The sequence below is a fragment of the Eumetopias jubatus genome, unplaced genomic scaffold (assembly GCF_037043125.1).
Source record: "Eumetopias jubatus isolate StellerSeaLion01/CBP00866 unplaced genomic scaffold, mEumJub1_p1.0 scaffold_13, whole genome shotgun sequence".
Lineage (NCBI taxonomy): Eukaryota > Metazoa > Chordata > Mammalia > Carnivora > Otariidae > Eumetopias > Eumetopias jubatus.
In genome coordinates, this window is record NW_028274819.1 from 3,787,350 (window position 1) to 3,806,483 (window position 19,134).

At 59.4% G+C, this 19,134-nt stretch overlaps 1 protein-coding gene across 1 annotated transcript; it reads left to right on the forward strand.

Annotated features, from left to right (window-relative positions):
* Nucleotides 1-381: 381 nt before the first annotated feature.
* Nucleotides 382-7,293, forward strand: FGF3 (fibroblast growth factor 3). Its single transcript, XM_028117959.1, has 3 exons — nucleotides 382-601; nucleotides 2,669-2,772; nucleotides 6,931-7,293. Exons 1-3 carry the CDS (start codon nucleotides 382-384, stop codon nucleotides 7,291-7,293), a joined length of 687 nt encoding a protein of 228 aa, XP_027973760.1.
* The last annotated feature ends 11,841 nt before the right edge of the window (nucleotides 7,294-19,134 follow it).

Here is a 19,134-nt window from a genome sequence, read left to right on the forward strand (position 1 = left end):
GCACCCGGCCCGAACCCCGCGCCCCGCCGGGCTCCCCGCCCCTCCCGCGCCTCCGCCGGGGGACCACGTCGGCCTTTTGTTGCCGAACCGTCTTTTCTTTCAGCGCTTTGCGCAGCAACGGAAATTTCACCCGATCCTGGGTGAAAATTAAAGGAGGTGCCTCTCTTTCTCTCTACCCCCTCTTCGCCCCCCGCCTCTCCCCCCACCCCCGCTCCCTCCCGCCCCTCCTCTCCCCTCCCCCACTCGCCGCGGAGCCGGAGTCGGCACGGCCTGGCGCGGGAGCCGGCTCCGAGCGCTTCGCCCCGGCCCGGCTGCCGCCCCCTCCATGAGCGCCGCGTTCGCCTGCAGCCGCCGCCGCCGCGGGGCGGGCGCGATGCCACGATGGGCCTGATCTGGATCCTGCTGCTCAGCCTGCTGGAGCCCGGCTGGCCCGCCGCGGGTCCCGGGGCGCGGCTGCGGCGGGATGCGGGCGGCCGCGGCGGCGTCTACGAGCACCTCGGCGGGGCGCCCCGGCGCCGCAAGCTCTACTGCGCCACCAAGTACCACCTCCAGCTGCACCCGAGCGGCCGCGTCAACGGCAGCCTGGAAAACAGCGCCTACAGTGAGTGTCGGGCCCCGCGGCGCGGCGGCGGGGTCCCCGGGGAGGATCGCCCGGGAGGGGTTGGCGCGTCAAGGGTGCCCGGGAAAGCGGGCCGGAGGGCGCCCGCCGGGGTCCCCTCGCGTCGGGGAGAGCAGCGCGAGGGGAGCTGGGGGTCTCAAGTCCGAGGGGACGCGCGGTCGGCAGCCCCGGGGCTCCCCGCTCGGTTGGGTTCTGTGGCCCTGACAAGTTCGAGCCCTTTGAGTTTTTCGGAGAAAAGGCGCCAGACGAGGCATTCATCATCTTCTTTATTATTTTGACGACTTCTCCTCCTCCTGCCGACCCCGGGGCTCCCCGCCGGCCGCTCCGCCCTCCTTGATCGCTGTCGCCCAGGTGGCAGCCCCTAGTCGCGGCCTCCACGCGGAAGACCCTCGCGGGGCCGGAGCGGGGCTCCTGGGCTGCTGCCGCCGCGGGTAGAGAACCATGCCCCCGGGCCACACCGCAGCCCTCGCGCCTCTGCCCTGGGCCGCAGAGCGCAAGGCAGGGTGGGCGCGCCGCTTCGGGGTAGGGGGCCGCGGGATACGAGTGAGGTGCCCGGAGGCACCTCCGCCTGGGTCTGGGGACACAGGTATGCTCCCGCGCCGCCCCACGGCCCGAACCGTGCTCGCGCGGGAGTCGGGCGGGGCTCCAGGGTTTGGCTCCTCTGGCCGCGGGGACCCTGGCTCGTGCTGAGCCTCCCTGAGAGGAGCGCGAAGCCAGGGGACTGAAGCAGCTCGGCTGGATAGGGAGCAGGAGGCCCGAGCTCCCGGCGCGGCAGGAACGCAGTGGGGAGCGTGGAAGCGTGGCCAGGGTCCGGGGCTCCTCTGCTGCATCCCGCGGCGCTCGCCCCCGCCCCCGCCCCGAGGGTAGGAAGCGTGTGGTGGACTGAAGGCGGCGGCGGGAAACCGCTGCTTCCTCTAGGAAAGTCGCAGCCCCGGAGAGGGCGCCGCGGGACGACGCCTCTGGAGCTGCGCCTTGGGGACTCGCGTCCCCGTCCCTGGGCGCAGGATGCGGCTGCCGGGAGCGCCGGTGCTCCTCTTACAGCAACGCCCAGGTGCTCTCCAAATCCAGTCTCCCCCTCGGACTCACAGAACATCAAAATTCTTGGGGTACCCAAGGCAGGCAGCCTGGAGGCCGAGGAGGGCGGCGCATCCGCGGCTGCCCCTGTCCTGCATCCAGACGCTTGCTTCTCTGGCGTCTGGGCCCTGGGATTGCTGCCATGCTGGGGGCCAGGGCTGCGCCCGGAGAGCCCCCCCCCAAAGGGCATTGCTGTCGCTCCAGCGCCCCTTGGAGCCCTTCTGGGGCGGGGGGACAATGGCCCCACTCGGGCCCTTGTTGCAGGACCTCTGGTGAAAAAGCACTCCTGCGTCCAGAAGGAATGTTAGGGGAGGTTGAAACTTCCTTACATGCAGTGGGGAGTAGGAGAGCCCAGGGCAGCTTCCCTCCGTGAGCTCCAGCATCTAACCCCGCTTCCTGCTAAGAGCCTGTATCCCCCTTGGACCCGGCCCTGGACAATTATCTCCTGCCCAGGTCCATTGCCAGTGAGTTTGGGTGGCCCCTTCAATGCACTGCGTGGATTATATTATCCACTGGCTTCATCAAGGGCCCCAGCTTCGCCCCTGCCCCAGGCTCCTCAGACCCTTTAGTAGGGGCTGTGCCTTTGGAGAGTTCCGACGCTGGTGTCTGCAGCCCAGGTTTGAATTCCAGCTCACACACGTGTGTGTGGTCTTGGGAGAGTCACCTAACCCCAGCAGTCTCAGCTCCCTGGTCTGTCAGATCACGAAACTGACATCCTTCAGGACCTTAGCACCTGGCTGTCAGCACGTAGAGATGTTAGTCGTACTTGAATTCTTCTCCTTGGAGAAGACTTCCCTGATGCTCCCCTTGCTTCACCTTCCATCCAGTGACTTCTCCTTCCCTGGAACTTCCCAGGTCATCCCCCCCACCCCGAGCGTGTGGTGCCCTCACCTCGCCCAGCCTGGGCCCTCAGCCCCCCAGCACCGGGCTGTGTGGGAGGTGCGGGGAGTGATGAGCCTTCACAACTCTTCCCAGGTATCCTGGAGATGACAGCGGTGGAGGTGGGCATCGTGGCCATCAAGGGGCTCTTCTCGGGGCGGTACCTGGCCATGAACAAGAGGGGGCGGCTCTATGCTTCGGTGAGTCCAACCTGTCCCATGGGTACTCATGCGTGGGGCAACCATCTCCCTTGGACATCTCATCGGGGGACAGAGGGGACATGGGCAGCAAAATGCTTTGTCCAGCAGCATGGGGACCTGCAGGACCCCAGCTGGGACCAGAATCTCAGGCCAGGGGTCTCAACACCCAGTGCTGTTCCAGCCACTTCTGTAGGAGGCGGCTGCCAGGTTGGCTGGCTTGGAGCATGGCCCACGGGGAGGACCCCACTGGGGGTGAGACTTGTCTTAAGTTCTCCAGTGCCCTTGGGTTAGAAAATGCTCCTCCGGACCTTTTCTGTTCCCTACTACTGCCCTTCCCTCAAGGTCGCTGAGAGCAAGGCAGAGATTACCCCCCAAGTTTCCACCGATATAAATGGACCCGGTGAGCCTTGGGGCACAGCATGACTGTGTATTGGGCAAAGCTCTTCTGTGGGCTCAAGCAGAGGGCTCCTGGAGGGGGTGGGGGGGGGCGAGGAAGCAGGGCATGGCACCTCCAGTTCTCCCCAGGGTGGAAAGGCAAGAGCTGTTAGTTCTTAGGACCCAACCTAGAGGAAGGGACACAGGACCTGTGTCCCAGGCACACAGATTTGGAACCCAGTCTGTATACCGCCTGGGGCCCCCACAACAGAAAAAGGGTCCTATGACTCTGTGGGCATTGGCAATGTCCTTCCCCCAAGGGCCGGGGCAGGGATGCATGGAGTAAAATGCATGTAACCAGGAAACTTGCTACCTCCAACTAGTCATTACGTGCAATTCGGCTGATACCCCTTGGGCAATGAGAGGTTTTCCATCCGCAGGAAACCTAGACAACACAACCCGAGGACCATCTCCCTGAAGCCCCCCTCTCTCCATTGAGCCTGTTTGCAGGGGCCACACGCCAGCCTCTCCCTGCCTGTCTGGAAGTTGGGCAAAGTGTGATCAGGGAAGAGTTGCAGGAAAACGCTCCTTTTAGCTGCTTATTTTATCACAGGTTTTGTTGTTGTTGTTGTTGTTGTTTCTGTTTTTGGGTTTTTTTTTTTTCTATTTTGCTAAAGGAAATGCAAGAGTTGGAATGAGCCCATTTGTTTTCTCTGACCCAGGGGCTGCTTAATAGAAGCCAGGGACCCTCTGGTTTCCAGCGTCTCCTGCAGGTGTTCCCAGAGTCAGTAGACACCAATCGTGGCTTATAAGGACATGCCCTCAGGCCCAGGGCTGGTCTTTTTCTTGAGGTGGACTGTGGTTTCCAAAAGCCTCAGCCCTGGGCCCCTGGCGCCCAGTGGGCAGAACGGACTTTCTCTTCCTCAAATGACCTTAGACCACCTACAGACACCCTTGTCCCTTATGCAGAGGGGCCCTGGTGAGGAGTTCTTGTTCTTGGCAGTGATGATGCAGGTCTTGCTGGTCCCAGAGGGTCCTTCATCCACACCGAGGAAGTTCATAGATTGGGCAGGGAGGGCTGAATCAGAAGGGGAAGTCTAAGGACTTTGACACCTCTTCCGGATGGGGGGTCGGGGGGGTGGGCAGGCCCAGGGCTTTGGGTTACAAAACAAAACATGACCTGGGGGATCCAGTGGGTCAGAGTCTACCTGTGTCTGCTGTCGCTGAGAAGCTGCAACAATGGCTTCCTTCCCTCCTTCCTTCCTTCCTTCCTTCCTTCCTTCCTTCCTTCCTTCCTTCCTTCCTTCCATGCAACCATCGGGCATTCATTCCTTCATTCACCAGTGCCGTGGGCATTTACCATAGGTCACACTCTCTGCTAGGTGTTTGCTTCAGGATCTTACTCAACTGTGAATCCACTGCTGTCGTGGCCTCCAGTGTCGTGGAGCTCCCCATCCCCCACAAGTTATCCCCCAGGTGCCTTGGCCCCGAGGGGAGCTGCCCAGACCGCCTTCTGCTCCGACCTTCCACCATCATTCCCACCGCAGCCTCTGGAACCTTGCTGGGTTCTCCAGACTGGAATGCCCCCATCAGAAAAGCCCACCTCTCCCTAACGACTCCCTCCTAAATGTCACCTCATTGGGAAGGTACCTGTCAGCTGGCTTCCTCCTCACACCTTCGACATGCTCACCATGCTGCCTGCAGCCAGCCGCCTTCCCGCCCTCCCTGCACACCCCTGCCTGGTCCCCTGGGGCTCAGAACCAACTGGGGGGGCAGCCTTGCCAGCCACCTCCACACCGCCCTGGGCCGGCTTTTCTGGAGCGGCTCCAAGTGCTGGCAGAGCCTGAGAAGGAAGTGCAGGCTCTCCAAGGTTGAGGTCAGGCAGTGACAAGTAGAGTTTTGGCAGGTGGCACCGGTGGGTGGGAGTGACTGGGGGGAAGGCCCTGTGGAGCACAGGGTCTGGGGTAGGACAGCAGGACCCAGAGAGGCAGTGGGAACTCTTGCCGCCAGCTCACCTGGGGTCCCCTGGTGTCTGTGCCCCTGGCCCTGAGCCGATACCCTCCTCTTGGTCATCCTGACCTCTCTAGGAGCCCCTACAAGGCGCAAGCTCTACCTGCCCCAGGACCCCCTCTGGAGGGCCTGCGCTCTTCACTCTTGGAGGCTCGTGAGACTGGGTCCCTTCACGTGTCCCACAACAAGAAAACCCTTGGCTTCCTGGTTCCTGGGCCTCAGCCATGGGACAGAGAGGCTGGGGAGAAGAGCCTGCTCTGTCCCTGAGCTCCTGATGGCTGAGTGTGTGGACCAGACACTAATGTAGCCGCCTGACATGGGGGTCTGCCCTGAGCCCAGCCGCTCACCCCCAGATGGCCCGTGATCCCCACACTACATATGAGGCCTTGGGCACAGACCAGAACAGCATCATAACCCTCTGGGATTTGGGGTCTGCCACCACCGCAGGCCTGGTCTTTGTCAGCGGCACCTGTACTGTGACCCAGGGCATCCTGGGCACCCCCCGAGGGGTGGGACAGCAGAGAGAGGTTGAGGTTATGGGGAGAGGCAGCTCTCTCTTCCAGTTGGACAGGAGCCCCCACCCTTTCCTCTGGACTTGGACATCTTTGGGAAAGAGGCATTTGGTGCTTGACCATCGTGCATCCTGTGGCCCTTCCAGGTCTCATGCTGTCCCTTTCGTGGGTCTGGCCCCAACCAGCCTGTGCCCCCCTGAGAATGGGCCCGGGCCCTTTGGGCCACCTGCACTCAGTAGCAACCCCCTTTCCCCTCCGCAGATGGAGACATGAGAGTCTTGGGCTCCTTCTGCCCACCTCCCCCTGCCCCCCAGCCCTGCCCCCTGGCACGGGGTGAGGAGGGAAGCCCTGGGGGTGCTTGGCATGCCCACCTGCCTACAGCTCAGACCGAAGCCTCACCTGGGTTGGTGTAAGTCAGACTCACCCCCCCCCGACCTGGAGGCACCCCACTAGGTGGCCCAAGGGCCGATGGTGAAAGCCCCTTGAGTTATGAGTCTGCCTCTCTCTGTCCGGATGCCTGTCTCTGAGAAGGCAGAGACCCAGGCCCAGCCCATGCCTCCCAGCCTGTCCCAGACGCACACAGGTCCCTGTTCGCCTCTGCCTCCGTAGCGTCTCCTCTCCACCCCACGTGTGCGGGCGCCCCCACCCCTGAGCCGCCCTGACAACAACAGTGTCTGTGCCCTTGCTGAGCACAGGCTTTGGGCTGGGCTCCTGGTTTCTGCTCCATGTGCGTGGGGCAAGGACCACGAGGCCAAGACAGCCCCTCTCCGAGATCAAGGCCCAGAGCCAGGGCCTAAACTCAAGAGTAATCGAGAAGCCAGGCTCATGAAAACCCAGCCAAATCCCAGTGTCCATTTCTTCTCTCCAGATGTCCCTGCCGCCAGCAGAGATCGAGGACAGGCCCCGTCTCTGCTCTGCTGAGAGAGCCACACGTCCCTGGGCCGGGATGCCCGCCCTCCCCAGTCAGTGCCAGGGGAACAGAGCTGGGGGAGCACTCTCCCCAGGTGCTCAGGAAACCTTGGCAGAGGAGCTGAACCCCGAAGGCCAAGTTCACCAGACCCAGAGGGAGGACGGGCGCAGCCTAGGCATGGGTGTCATGGGTCACAGATAAGTGCTGGACCGGGCAGGAGGGAGGAGGAGAGGGAGACCTGGCAAAGGGACAGTCGGTCCCCAAGACCCCGATCCCCAGCCTCGATGGGGGTCTCCGTGGGGGCCTCCGTGGCCTCCCCAGCGGCTGACGGAGGCCTTCTGCCCCCCGCAGGAGAGCTACAACGCCGAGTGTGAGTTCGTGGAGCGGATCCACGAGCTGGGCTACAACACGTACGCCTCGCGGCTGTACCGAACGGTGCCCAGCGGCCCGGGGGCGCAGCGTCAGCCCAGCGCCGAGAGACTGTGGTATGTGTCCGTGAACGGCAAGGGCCGGCCCCGCAGGGGCTTTAAGACGCGCCGCACCCAGAAGTCCTCCTTGTTCCTGCCCCGCGTGCTGGACCACAAGGACCATGAGATGGTGCGGCTGCTCCAGAGGGGGGCCGGGCTCCGTGGCGGCCTGCCTGGGCCCCCCGGCAAGGGCACCCAGCCCCCGCGGCGACGGCAGAGGAAGCGGACCCGGGGAGGCCATGCGTAGATCACCAGGCCCGGCGCGGAGAAGGCCGTCCATGGTCCGGCCCCAGGCGGGCTCCCGGCCAAGTAGCCAGCCTGGCAGGAGCAGAGCATCCACCGGCCCGGCTGGCCCTGTCCTGGCCCCTTCCCTGCCCCTCCCCTGTGTCTGGAGGCCCAGCCCTCCCCGAATTCTCTCAAACGGGGTCGGATCAGAAGGGAGTCGGGGCTCAGAGGGAGGGCTGCTTTCAATCCGCACCTTTGTGGGCTTCCGTTGGCCAGGCGCCCCCTCGCCCACGGGGAAAACCGACGGCTGCCTCAGGAGCCTCCCTGCAGCTCCGCTGTGGGACGAGTGGGCGTTTGTGTAACCGAAACATTGAAGTATTTTATTCTACTTTGTTATTTAATAGATTATAACGCAGCCTGAGGAGACACTTGCAGTTTTTACTGGAAACATATTTGCTTGGGAGGATAGCAGCGTCTGTGCCAAATCACTATTTTAAAAATGTAAGACTGTATTCTGAGGAATCAAGCTAAAGATGCATTTTAATCCCCTGGTTTGGAAAACTGCTATTTTTTGAAACCAATAGATGGTTTGTGTGCATGGAAAGAAGAGGCTAATGCGTGTGTGTGTGTGTGTGTGTGTGTGTGTTCCTATTCTGGCTGGACTGTACATACGTGTGTGCACACACGTGGCGGGGGTGGGGAGAGGGAGAGGAACTGGTTTATTTTGTTGAGAACTCCAAAACAAGTCCCTCCATCGTGCAGCTGTGTGTTTTCCCGTGGACAGTCCTGAGCACCTGTGTTGTATGCCAGGTAGGACTCTGAACTCCTTTATCCTTGCTACAACCTGCCACCAAAGCCTTGAGCATTCCTGTCTTTGCCTAAGAAAGCAAACTTGGCTTAGGGAGGAGACGTGATTTACCCGGGTCCTCAGCCAGTAGGGGGCTAAGGTCCGTCTTGGACCGGGTGCCTTCCCTGCCCCCCTACCCCTGCTCCCCCGACAATGGCAGTGGGGGGGCTCACCTGAGTGAGAGCTACAGGGCATGGGCAGTGGCTCACTTTTCTGGGACTTCGTGGGCGGCGCTGGTGAGGGATGTGGGATGGGATGGAGCCGGTGCCACCATGGCTCCCAAGTCACCAATGAGGAAGCAGGTTCAGGTGGTGACCCTGCCCCGGGAATGTAGCAGCGGAGGTGCGGCGGCATCATACCCACCCAGCCCTCATTGCAACACTACTGACGGATGCTCCCTAAAGAAGAAAGGAGACATTCAGGCACTGGTGGTTAATATCTAAAACAGATTGGCGAGGAGAATGTGTTTTCTGCAGCAGGCAGGCTGTGCTCGGGTCAGTCCTGACCTGTCTGTAGCCCAAGCAGCTTCACCTCGGGCCTGGGTTAGGAGGGAGTTACGGGTTGAATTGCCTCTCCCAAAGTTCACCTCAGTTAGGGGGACTTACTTGGGACCTCAGAAGCTAGTCTTATTTGGAAATAGGGTCATTGCAGATATAATCAAGCAGAGATGAGGTCCCACTGGTATAGGGTGGGCCCCGATCCGCTACGACTGTGTCCTTGGAAGAGGGAGAAATTTGGAGACAAACCTGAACGCCAGGGAGACGCCACGTGAACGTGGAAGCGGAGGCAGGGTGAGAGCTTCGCCAGCCTGAAAGAATGGCAAAGATCGCCGGCAAACCAGCAGCAGCCGGTGCGGAGGCCTGGCGCAGACTCACCCTCCCAGCCTCCCCAGGAGGCAGCCCTGAATCGTGGACTTCCAGCCTCCAGGACCCGGAGACAGTCAGTCCCTCTTCTTTAAGCTGCCTGGTCTGTGGGACACTGTTAGAGAGGGCAGGAGTCCTTCGCTGCCTGGTCCCACTTGGGTGGGCCCCCACATGAGGGGGACCCTGCTTCTGTCAGTTGACAAGGAGGGAGTAGGCCCCCAGGCTGAAGGCCTTGGCCCCCCTGGCAAGGGTTCAGGGGGCAGCAGCTGAGAAGGGTCCACCACGCTGCTGACACCAGGCCCATCTAACCGGGCCTTGGGGGTCCTGGGGTGCTAAGGATGGGGCCACGGAGGGTTTCAAAGGGAGACCTGCACAAGCAATCCCATCCCTTTCTCCTCTTCAACCCCAGGCATTCTCCTCAACCAGCTTAGTGTTTTCCAAGCAGTGAGAATGAACCCAAAAGGGAAAAAAGATTGAAGGTCAGTTTAAAAGCTCGTAAGTAAAAGCAGTGGAATCCAGCCCAGTCCCCCAGTCGGTAAGCCCCCTTACCAAGTCTTGTGCCCAAGAGCACATCCTGGGGGTGGGGGGGTGCTCACCCTGTGTGACAAGTACCAGAGTGTCGCCCACCTCACAGGTGGGAAAGCCAAGGCTCAGGAGGAGGCAGGACGTGTCCGAAGGCACAAAGCTCCTGGGTGGGGGCTTGAGGGCCAGTTACAAGCTCTGCCCCCACAGCTGCGACGCCTGGTCCGGTCCCCAGGAGGGCCCCCTGGTGTCCTACAGGAGGAGGCATGCCCCCCCCCCCCAGTGCAGGGGGCCAGGCCACCCACCTCCCTGGCCTCCCTCACTTCCCTCCATCCAGTTCACATGTCTGCAGGACTCCGAGGCTGGCGAGGTTCTGCCCTGGGTGTGACTCTTGCCTTGGCAACCCCAGGGATAATCCTTGTCCACACCCAGCGCTTTATCACACAGCCCAGCCCACTGAGATAGGGCTGAGCCGGACAGAGGTCCGTGACCCCAGGGACACTAAGGAGGCCCCGGATCCTCCGCATCCCCTGCAGCTCCCGTGTTAGTCACTGCGCTGCCGCCTTCTCTTCTTGGCAGATGCAAGGCTCCTGGGCATCCTATGGAGGCGGGGCGGTGGGTATGCAGGTAGGATCCCCCAGAAAAGGAAATCGGGACGGGGGTGGGGCCTCATGATCCTGGCACCCTTCACTATTTGGCCTGGACCCTCCTGCGTGGGCCTGGAGGGGGCAGAGGCTGGCGACTGGGCGCCCACAGCCTCGTGAGAACGTGCCGTCTGAGCCAGGACAGGGCTCCCCAGAGGCTCCAGTGAAGACAGCCTGTCACCCTCTCCTGACTTTGCTTCACCCCCACTTGCCCGGCCGGGGGGGGCATGGGAGTGGAGGAAGAAGGGTGAAGGGATTGGAGGGGTCCTTGCTTTTGAGAGTCTCTGGGACTCTGGGTCAAGAGCATGTGGGAATGGGGATGAAAGTGGGGCGGCTGCTGTGGGAAGCGGGATTGCAGTTGCTCAAAAAGTCACACGCAGCATAAGCATGTGACCTAGCAAGTCTGCCTCGGGGGATACGCCCGAATGCACCGGGAGCAAGGACTCCGACAGATATTTGCTCACCCTCGTTCTTAGCTGTGTGTTTGTGAAAATCAAAAGGTGGGAGATCCCAAGTGTCCATTGACAGGTGGTTGGATGAGCAAAGTGTGGTCCATCCACACGGCAGAATAGTAGTCAGCCTCAAAGAAGAAAGAAGTGCTGACACCTGCTACCACACGGATGCACCCTGAGGACATGACACTCAGTGAAATAAGCAGAAGGACAAACGCTGGGTGGTACCATTCACAGGAGCGAGGAGCCACAACTGGAGAGACAGAGGGCGGACGGTGGGCGCCAGGGCCGGGGCGGAGGACGCAAGAGGTAGTGTCTAATGGGGACGGAGCTTCCGTTTGGGAAGAGGAAAAGTACGGAAGCAGAGAGTGGTGGTGGTCACGCAAGACGGTGAAAGCCCTTAAGGCCGTGAAATTGCACACTCCGAAGTGGATAAAATGGTAAAACAAACACAAAACCAAAAAACAAAACAAAAAAAAAACAGAAAACAACACTGCAACACCCGGATTGATGGAAGTAGGGAGTTGGCAGCAGCCAAGATGCTCAATAAACAGCGCTGAATAAATTAGGGAGTGGCCAGCCAGTCACCCGCACCTGCGCAGAGCTGACAGGGCAGGCGGCAGGTGGCCTTGGAGGCTGTGAGCTGCTCAGCTTGCCCAGGCCCCGCCCACTCCCCCACCTGCCCGTGTGAAGCCAGCAGACCAAGGACCCGCAGCCTGGCCCCCTGAGGCCCGACCCTGGGCGGCCCTCTCTGGGTGACGGAGCTTCAGCTACTCGGGGTGGGCCTTTGACCCTCCCCGCAGGTTCAGAGACCTCCCGCTTGCCCAGGGGTTGAAGGACTCGGAAAGGTGAACAAGTAGATCTATAATTAGCGCCCAGCCACCGGAGGGGGACCTTGCCCCGGCCACATTCCAGGGCCGAGCCAGATATAGCAGCCCCAGAGCTGACCCCATCCCCTCTCAGACTGCAATAACTGGATGCCAGGGTGGCGCACACTTGTGCCTGAGCCCCCCTCCCCCGGCTGAGCTGGTCGTGCACACCTCCCTAAGGGACTGTGGGGAGAGAAGCATTTGGGTGAGAAAAGAGGCAGCACAGGTGTTGGATTTGGCCCCACTGATTCAACTACTGCCTTGGATGATTGATCGTGGGAACCCAGGATTGGCCCTTGCCTCTCCCCAGCCTCAGTGTCCCCAGCTGCCAAATGGGCTTCCATAGGGGCCATCGGGACCCACTGAGGAGACACAGACAGTGAATGGTGTATCAAAACAGCTGCACAGCCATGAGTGGACAGAGGAGAGGTCGGGCACTTCTCTTTCTAGCGAGGACTGGGAGATGCACCAAGAACAGAGCGCACCTCACCAAGGTGCCTGTTCTGTCATGTTCTTATTTGAATGGCTCCAAGGTAAGGAATGAATGGAAAATCTCATGGGGGGCACACAGGGAGTACTGATGGCAAGGTGGGAATTCCTGGGAAACCTCATGCCTTGGGCAGGAGGGGTTCGAGATAGAAATTTCATACATTCACTTATTATCACTGATAAAATAAATATATTTATCTACCTTTTCTATGCTTAGGAGAATGGCTCTGTAATTCTCCATCCATCCCCTTACCCATCCATCTGTCCATCCACCGATCTACCTACTCATCCATCCATCCATCCATCCATCCATCCATCCATCCATCCATCCATCCATCAACTCATCCATCCATCCATCCATCCACTCATCCATCCACCCATCCATCCATCCATCCATCTATGTATCTATCCATCCATCTACCCACCCATCCACCCATGGATCCATCCATCCATCCATCTATCCATCCACCCGCCCATCTACCCATCCATCCATCCACCCACCCATCCATCCATCTATGTATCTATCCATCCATCTACCCATTTATATATCCACCCACCCATATATTCATCCATTCACCCACCATCCATCCATGTATCCATCTACCCATCCATCCATCCACCCACCCACCCAGCCATCCATCCATGGATCCATCCAGCCATCCACTCACCCAGCCTTATGGAAGACAGAGGCACAGCTCTAAAGCAGCAAGTGGGGAGCGGTGACCTGCAGAAATTCAGGGAAAACTGGGGCAGCTCCCTGTTAGGACAATGGGACACCATCAGTCAGAACCCCATTTTCAAGAACCTTGTGATCAGCCAGCCACCATCTAGATAGATGATAACTTGACAACATCCTCACCCCCCTTCAGAGCTGCCCTGGGGAGTGGAAGGGTCCAGAATGAAGGACTCAGGGCATGGTTGGAGGAGATGGGACAGAAAAGGAGCTGGCCTCATGGCGAGGGCTGTTTGGGGTCACAGTGCTTGAGGTTAGGCCAACCTGGGTCTCCACTGAGGCTGACTTGTGAGGCCAGGAAAGGTGCTCTACTCACTCTGAGCTTGTTTCCACCTCTGAAATGGGGACAATAAAGGCACCAATATCACAAGGTTGTCTCAAAGATTCAATGCAGTGAAAGAGTGAGGGTGCCTGGCACGCAGTTAGCAGGGCTCTTATGTCAGGGCTCCTGTGATGTCATCACTTGGCTCTGGCATGGGTCAGACAGTCATGGCAAGAGTGATTAAGAGCTCCCCTTGGTTAAGCACAGACTCAGTGCCAGACCATTCCAAGTGCTTTGCATGTTCTCCAAACTCATCTAACGACACTGGTAGCCCTCAAACAACCCTGGGAGGCAGGGGTTACTATCTCCACCTTCTCAGTGAGGAGCCTGACCCCCAGAATGGGTAGGGAACATAGGCAAGATGGCAAGGCTGGTCAGGCCAGACTTGAGATGTCCACCCTGGTGGTGGACTCCAGAGCCTACGCACTCATTCACCATGCCCTGCAGCCTCACAGAGCCCCTGGCCAGGCCAGGCTGCCCGGACCAAGTAGGATGGACCTCCCAGGTTCTCCAAGGAGGGTGGGGCCCTCCCTGGAGCCCCTGCCTCCTGCCCTCCAGCCCAGGAGGGATGCTGGTTGATATCTGAGGGGGGGTACTGGCCGGGAAACCTGCCCTGCTCGTTGGGTTCTTAGGACTGGGCTTCTTTTTTGTTACAGGACATTTCTCTCTGACCTCCCCCCTTCATGAACTCTTACCATGCACAAACAAGTCTACCTGAAAGCTCAAAATTCTTGTCTCAGGAGAGCAGACTGAACCTCCAAGCACACGCAAGGCTTAATGGCTTTGTCAAGAGTCATCTCTTCAGCAGGATAGTCTTCTAGCCACCCCTGGCCTCCTACCTCCTGAGCCCTTCATTCTTTCTCCCTTTCTTCACCCCAGCCCCACTGCTCTGCCTGTCCCAAGCTCTTCCCTGCCACAGGACCTTTGCATATGTTGCCTCTGCACCTGGCTGGCTCTTCTGCATCTTCACTTACCAGGATGTCACTGCCTCAGATACCTTCTGTGACTCCCCTATCCAAAACTGGGCTCCTGCCTCATTTTTTCTCACAATACCTTGTTATTTCTGTTTGCTGAACCAGGCAGCATCTGTAATTGTCTGGTTAATTGTACACTCACTGCAGGTCCCTCCACCAATCACCCACCTGAGCGGGGAGGCATCTGGCCGATATCCACCAACCCAAGTTCGTCTTTGGTCGAGGGCTGCTCACAAAGACAGTCATCCCCTGAACTTCTGGCCCACTCCCCTCAAGCAAAGAAACCCAGGGGCTTGTGATAGGAAGTGCTGGGGTCCGTGGCCATGAGGCAGCGAAGCCAAAGGGATAGTGTCTGCTACACCATCTTGTTAGCTTTTGCAGAAGAGAAAACAGCTCAGAGAAACTAAGCAATTTCTGTAAGGTCACACAGCGACAGGCGTGTCACACCCTGGGCTGCTCCAAGGTCTCTCGGGCTCCAACGCTTGCACTACTCCCCTACATGGTACCCGAGGACCGGCAGGCAGGACACCCAGGAGTGGGCACAAGGGTGCAGCCACTTTGGAGAACAGTCCAGCCGCTCTTGAAAGTGTTAAACAGAGAGTTGCCTAAGATCCAGCACTTCTTCTCCTAGGCATGTACCCAAGAGAACTGGAAACATACGTCCACACGAAAACCTGCACACTCATGTTTACGGCAGCACTATTCATAGGAGCTAGAGAATGGGTTCTTTTACCCAAATATCCATCGGCTGATGAATGCATAAACAGAACGTGCTATTGCCACACAAGGAAATGGGATTTGGCCGTAAGATGTACCAATACACCCTACAAGACGAATGAACTCGGAACACACTGTGTGCCAAACAAAGGAAGCTAGACACAAAGGCCACATACTTGTGATCCCATTTATGTGAAATGTCCAGAATTGGCAAATCCACTGAGACAGAAAGTAGGCAGCTGGTGGCTAGGGCTGGGGGGAGTTGGGGAAAACAGGAGGTTGGACAATGGGTACAGGGTTTCTTTTTAGAAGAAAGGGCATGGGAATGTCTAACATGGAGGTGGTGAAGGCACACAACGCTATGAATCCAAACCCACTGAATCGGGCCCCTTATATGGGCGAACTGTCTGGCATGCAGACTATATCCTAATACATTTGATTGTCACAGCCACGCCGGCAAGCCCTTCCATGATGGTCGGGCTGGTCGGGCCCTCCCCATGACTCGGGCACAAGTGGGGGATGGGGCGGCTGGGTCTGGGGAGCGTACTCTGCCTGCAGTGCCGCAGCTCACCAGCAGATGGCAGTGGCCTCAGCACCAAGCTCCAGGTGGGCCCAGCTGAGGACCAAACCTACGGGTCTGCCCAAGCCCTGGAGGCCACTGTGGTGCCCCTGCTGGTGACCTGTTGGCAAAACCTGTTGAGTCACCATGGCCAGGCAGTCGGGGAGGAGTTGGTCATCAGTTCAGGACTGACTAACCCTGGGGAGGCAGCCCCATCCATGCCTGACCATCCCCGCACGGCCACGGAGGATGCCCCTTGGAGGGCAGAGGGCCCCCTCCCCAGGCACAAGGGCCAGGGCACGGCAAGGGGCAGGTGGTGGGCCTGGGTCCCGAGCAGGGCACATAGCAGGCACCCACTCTTGCTGATCGGATGGGGGACAGAAAGCCGCTCCCCCACTGCTGAGCACGCATTCGTCTGCACAAAATGAGGACAGTGATGATAATAGGAGGGGAAGGAGGTCGAGAGGAAGAAGAGAAGCTTGTCTGGCTCGGTGCCCCATCACTGCGATGGATCTCCACGGAGTGGGGTTCTAAGTCTTCCCAGGTGATAGATGAGGAGCCAAAGGCTCAGAGGAGGGAGGCTACTTGCCCAGGGTCACACAGCTTCCAAGGGTTGGAGCCCGCATTCAAACCCAACCACCTGGCTCTGGTACATGGCTTGGGCTCCGGTGGTCTTGAGGAAGGACTCGATTTCACAGTTTTGTCTAAACCAGTGGTTCTCAAAATGTGGTCTCCTGACCGGGGATTTAGCTTGAATTGCCTTCCCCTGCGGCTTCTTCTGGGCCCCACTCCAGACTTGCTGAATCAGAGCCCCCAGGGGACGGGCCAAGCAATCTGCGTGTGTGAACAGCCCTCGTGCTGATACACTAGTATTCATAAGTCCTGATTTGCAAGGATACCTCCCCAGTTGCTCACTTAGCACGTTAGCACTTAAAGCACTTTGCTATGGGCTGGGTGCTTCTCACCCACCACCATACTGAATCCTCCCAGCCACTCTGCAAGGCTGGCCATTATGATCCCCATTTTACAGGTGGGGAGACTGAGGCTCAGGGGTAAAGCCCCAAGTCCCTCATGGCAAGGCATGAGCTTAGACCGGCAGCTGGGTCTGAGCAGTCGCTGTGCCTGCTGCCCTGGGAACAGACAATGGCCCTGGGAGGCACGACTGCCCTCTGCCCAACACATCCTTCTCTATGGGCTAGAGGGCATGTGGAAAGCTGAGCAAGGAAGGGCTACCTCCACCCAGGTGCGTGGGTCTGGGGAAAGTCACTGCCACTGAAATGTAGGCATCATTGTCTGGGGGCCCCTGCGTCCTGCTGGAAGGAGACAGTCTGGAGTGCAGGGTCACAGTTCACCAAAGCTCACCGATACCTCATCTGGGGCATCCCTGGCCCTGTTAGCAGCAGCTTGGGTCCTCCAGCGCTCACCCCCCTCCCATGCCTACCTCGAAGTTGCCTTTTGAATCAAACAGATTTGGACTTTATAGCTCATCTTTCCCCAAGTGAACCTCCTAGAGTATCTGTTTTCACTCTGAGTATTCACTCAGCTACAAAGGTCAGAAAACTTAAGATAAAGGTACTCTAAACAAGATAAAAGTGTATATCTCTCATGTAAAAGAGGTCCAGGGTGATGAGGCTGCTCCACATTCGTCAGGGACTCAGCTTCCTCCCATTTCTGCCCTTCATTTTCATTTTACGGTTTTGACCTCATGGTACAAAATGGCTGCTTGGGCTCCAGCCATTCCATCCACATTCCACTCAACAACAGCAAAGAAGACAGGCACATTCCCACCTCAGGACATCTCCCAGAAGCCACACCCACTAGCATCGCTTACCTCCTATTGGCCAGACTTCAGACACACGGGTGCTCGAAGCAGTGACACAACAGGCAAAGAGACAGACGAGGAGAAGGGGAAAAGGAGAAAGGATATTTGGGGTCTCTGCCTCTTTGAGTGGACACTGTGATTCCTCCTCCACTCGTGCGCCTCCGGCGCCCGACAAGTCCTTCCTCCCCGGCGGCTTCTTCAAATGTCGGAACACCAGAGGAGAATGCTTGGCCCTCTGGACGTCCTCCCGGGGGGGAGAATGGCATTAAGATTTATCGCCAGCCCTGCCTGAGGCCACCTGCTAGAGGTCAGAGCCCCTGCTTGTCCCACATGGGGGCTTCCCTAACCAGGCCCCAAGAGACGCACAAAGGCTTTTCCAATGGGACACTGAGCGGCTGTTGTCAGAGGCCCCTCCCCGGGCAGGGGCAGGGCAGGGCGAGGGCTGGTGCCCTCACCTGTCACTCCCACCCTCCCCCAGGGGTGGGGCCATTTAGAGAGCGGCCAGCCAGCCAGCACCTTCCTCAAAGCCACACTCCCCAAGGCCGGTGCCGGGCACGGGACTCTGGCCCAGCCATGAGCGCCGGAAGTTCCGATATGCAGGCCCTCCTTCCAGTGAGACTGGCCGCCGGTCTCCTCCAGGCCTGGGCTCTCCGCACCGCCTGAGTGATGCTGCCACGGCGGCCGCAGGGCGCTGGCCGTGTCTGATCTCGCACGGCCCTCCGTGAGCCAGGGGCCCGCGCTGGGCACGCACGGCTGGGTTTGCATCCGAGCCAGGCTCCGTTTGGGCTTTGTCTGCAGTCCAGTAGCTTCTCCCTGGCAGAGGGAGGCAGGCAGCCCTCCTCCCCCTGGACATAACCCCCATGTGACTCAGGAGGGGCTGGGGTGAAGGGGGAAGGAGGGGCCGGGGCCAGGAACGAGGGTTCAAGTCCTGCCGGCGGTGGCTCACAGCCACGTGCTCTCTTGCTTGGGCCTCACGGTTATCCTCAGAGGTACCCCTTTTGCTGATGAGGAAACAGTTCAGAGAGGTGAAGCCATCTGCCGAGGTCACACAGTACGGCGTCCTACTGTTCAGAGCAAGGGCCCAGCAGTCGGACAGACCCGAGTTCAAATCTGGCTTCACCTCTCACTCACCTCTGCAGGGACGGGGCGGTTCCTTTGCCCCTCTGAGCCTGGTTCTCCCCATAAAACAGGGGTGCCCATCCCTGCCCCGGCCGCTCGCAGAGATCCTTGTAAGCCAGGCCGTGCAAGAAGCTCGGGTCCCTAAGGCAGGCCAGCTGCAGGGGTCTCGGGCTCCAGCCCCTGACGTGATGTAGGCGAGAGGGGCCAGGCAGGCTCCTGGAGAGGGAGCCCACGCTAAGTGTCTGGGGTCCTGCAGGAGGCGCCGGTGAGGAGTACGAGGCTGGGACTCCAGTCCTGGTCAGAGAGGTGAGCCCTTGTCCTTGGGAAAAACTCACCGCCGTCCAGTGCCAGGCCCTCCTCCCTGGGCCCCACTCCCTTGCTCCGGCCTCGAGGACAGAGCTGGGTCCTCGAGGCTGGTGCCACCATGGTGGCCATGCGCTGTGGCCGCCTCCAGCAGCAGATGGTGCTGTCTCATTGAGAGTGGGGAGGACCTGCTTGGTGCCACCCGCACTCGCAACCGCCCCTTTCTCTCTGCATTTACCCCGCTAACCTCCCCTAAATGCCATTCTGGTGCTGGCCCTGGCAGGGACAGGAGGGTGGGCCAGTCTCACTGCTGGGCCGGTGCAGCCAACCCTAGGGAGGCCCCCTTACCATGTATGAGGGACAAATACCTACTTTCTGATGGTTGAGCACTGCTCATTTCTCACAGCAAGCTGCGAAGTGGGCTAGAGAGGGATGTGGGGGAACGGGGGACACTTTGACCAAGAAGATCCATCTGGGGAGGTGACGGCCAAGCAGAGACCTGAGTGATGAGGAGCCACCGTGCAAAGAGGGTGGCCGGCAAGTGCAAAGGCCCTGTGGTGGGGAAGAGGCCTGGCCCAGACCCCAAACAACCATGCCAGCTGAGAGGCCACGTGTGGCATGGGCGGAA

Bases quoted from the DNA above. Each gene is read 5' to 3' on its own strand.
- FGF3 (XM_028117959.1), top strand. From the start codon at position 382: ATGGGCCTGATCTGGATCCTGCTGCTCAGCCTGCTGGAGCCCGGCTGG. The intron at 602-2,668 runs GTGAGTGTCGGG...AACTCTTCCCAG, and splicing joins CCTGGAAAACAGCGCCTACA to GTATCCTGGAGATGACAGCG. The intron at 2,773-6,930 runs GTGAGTCCAACC...TGCCCCCCGCAG, and splicing joins GGGGGCGGCTCTATGCTTCG to GAGAGCTACAACGCCGAGTG.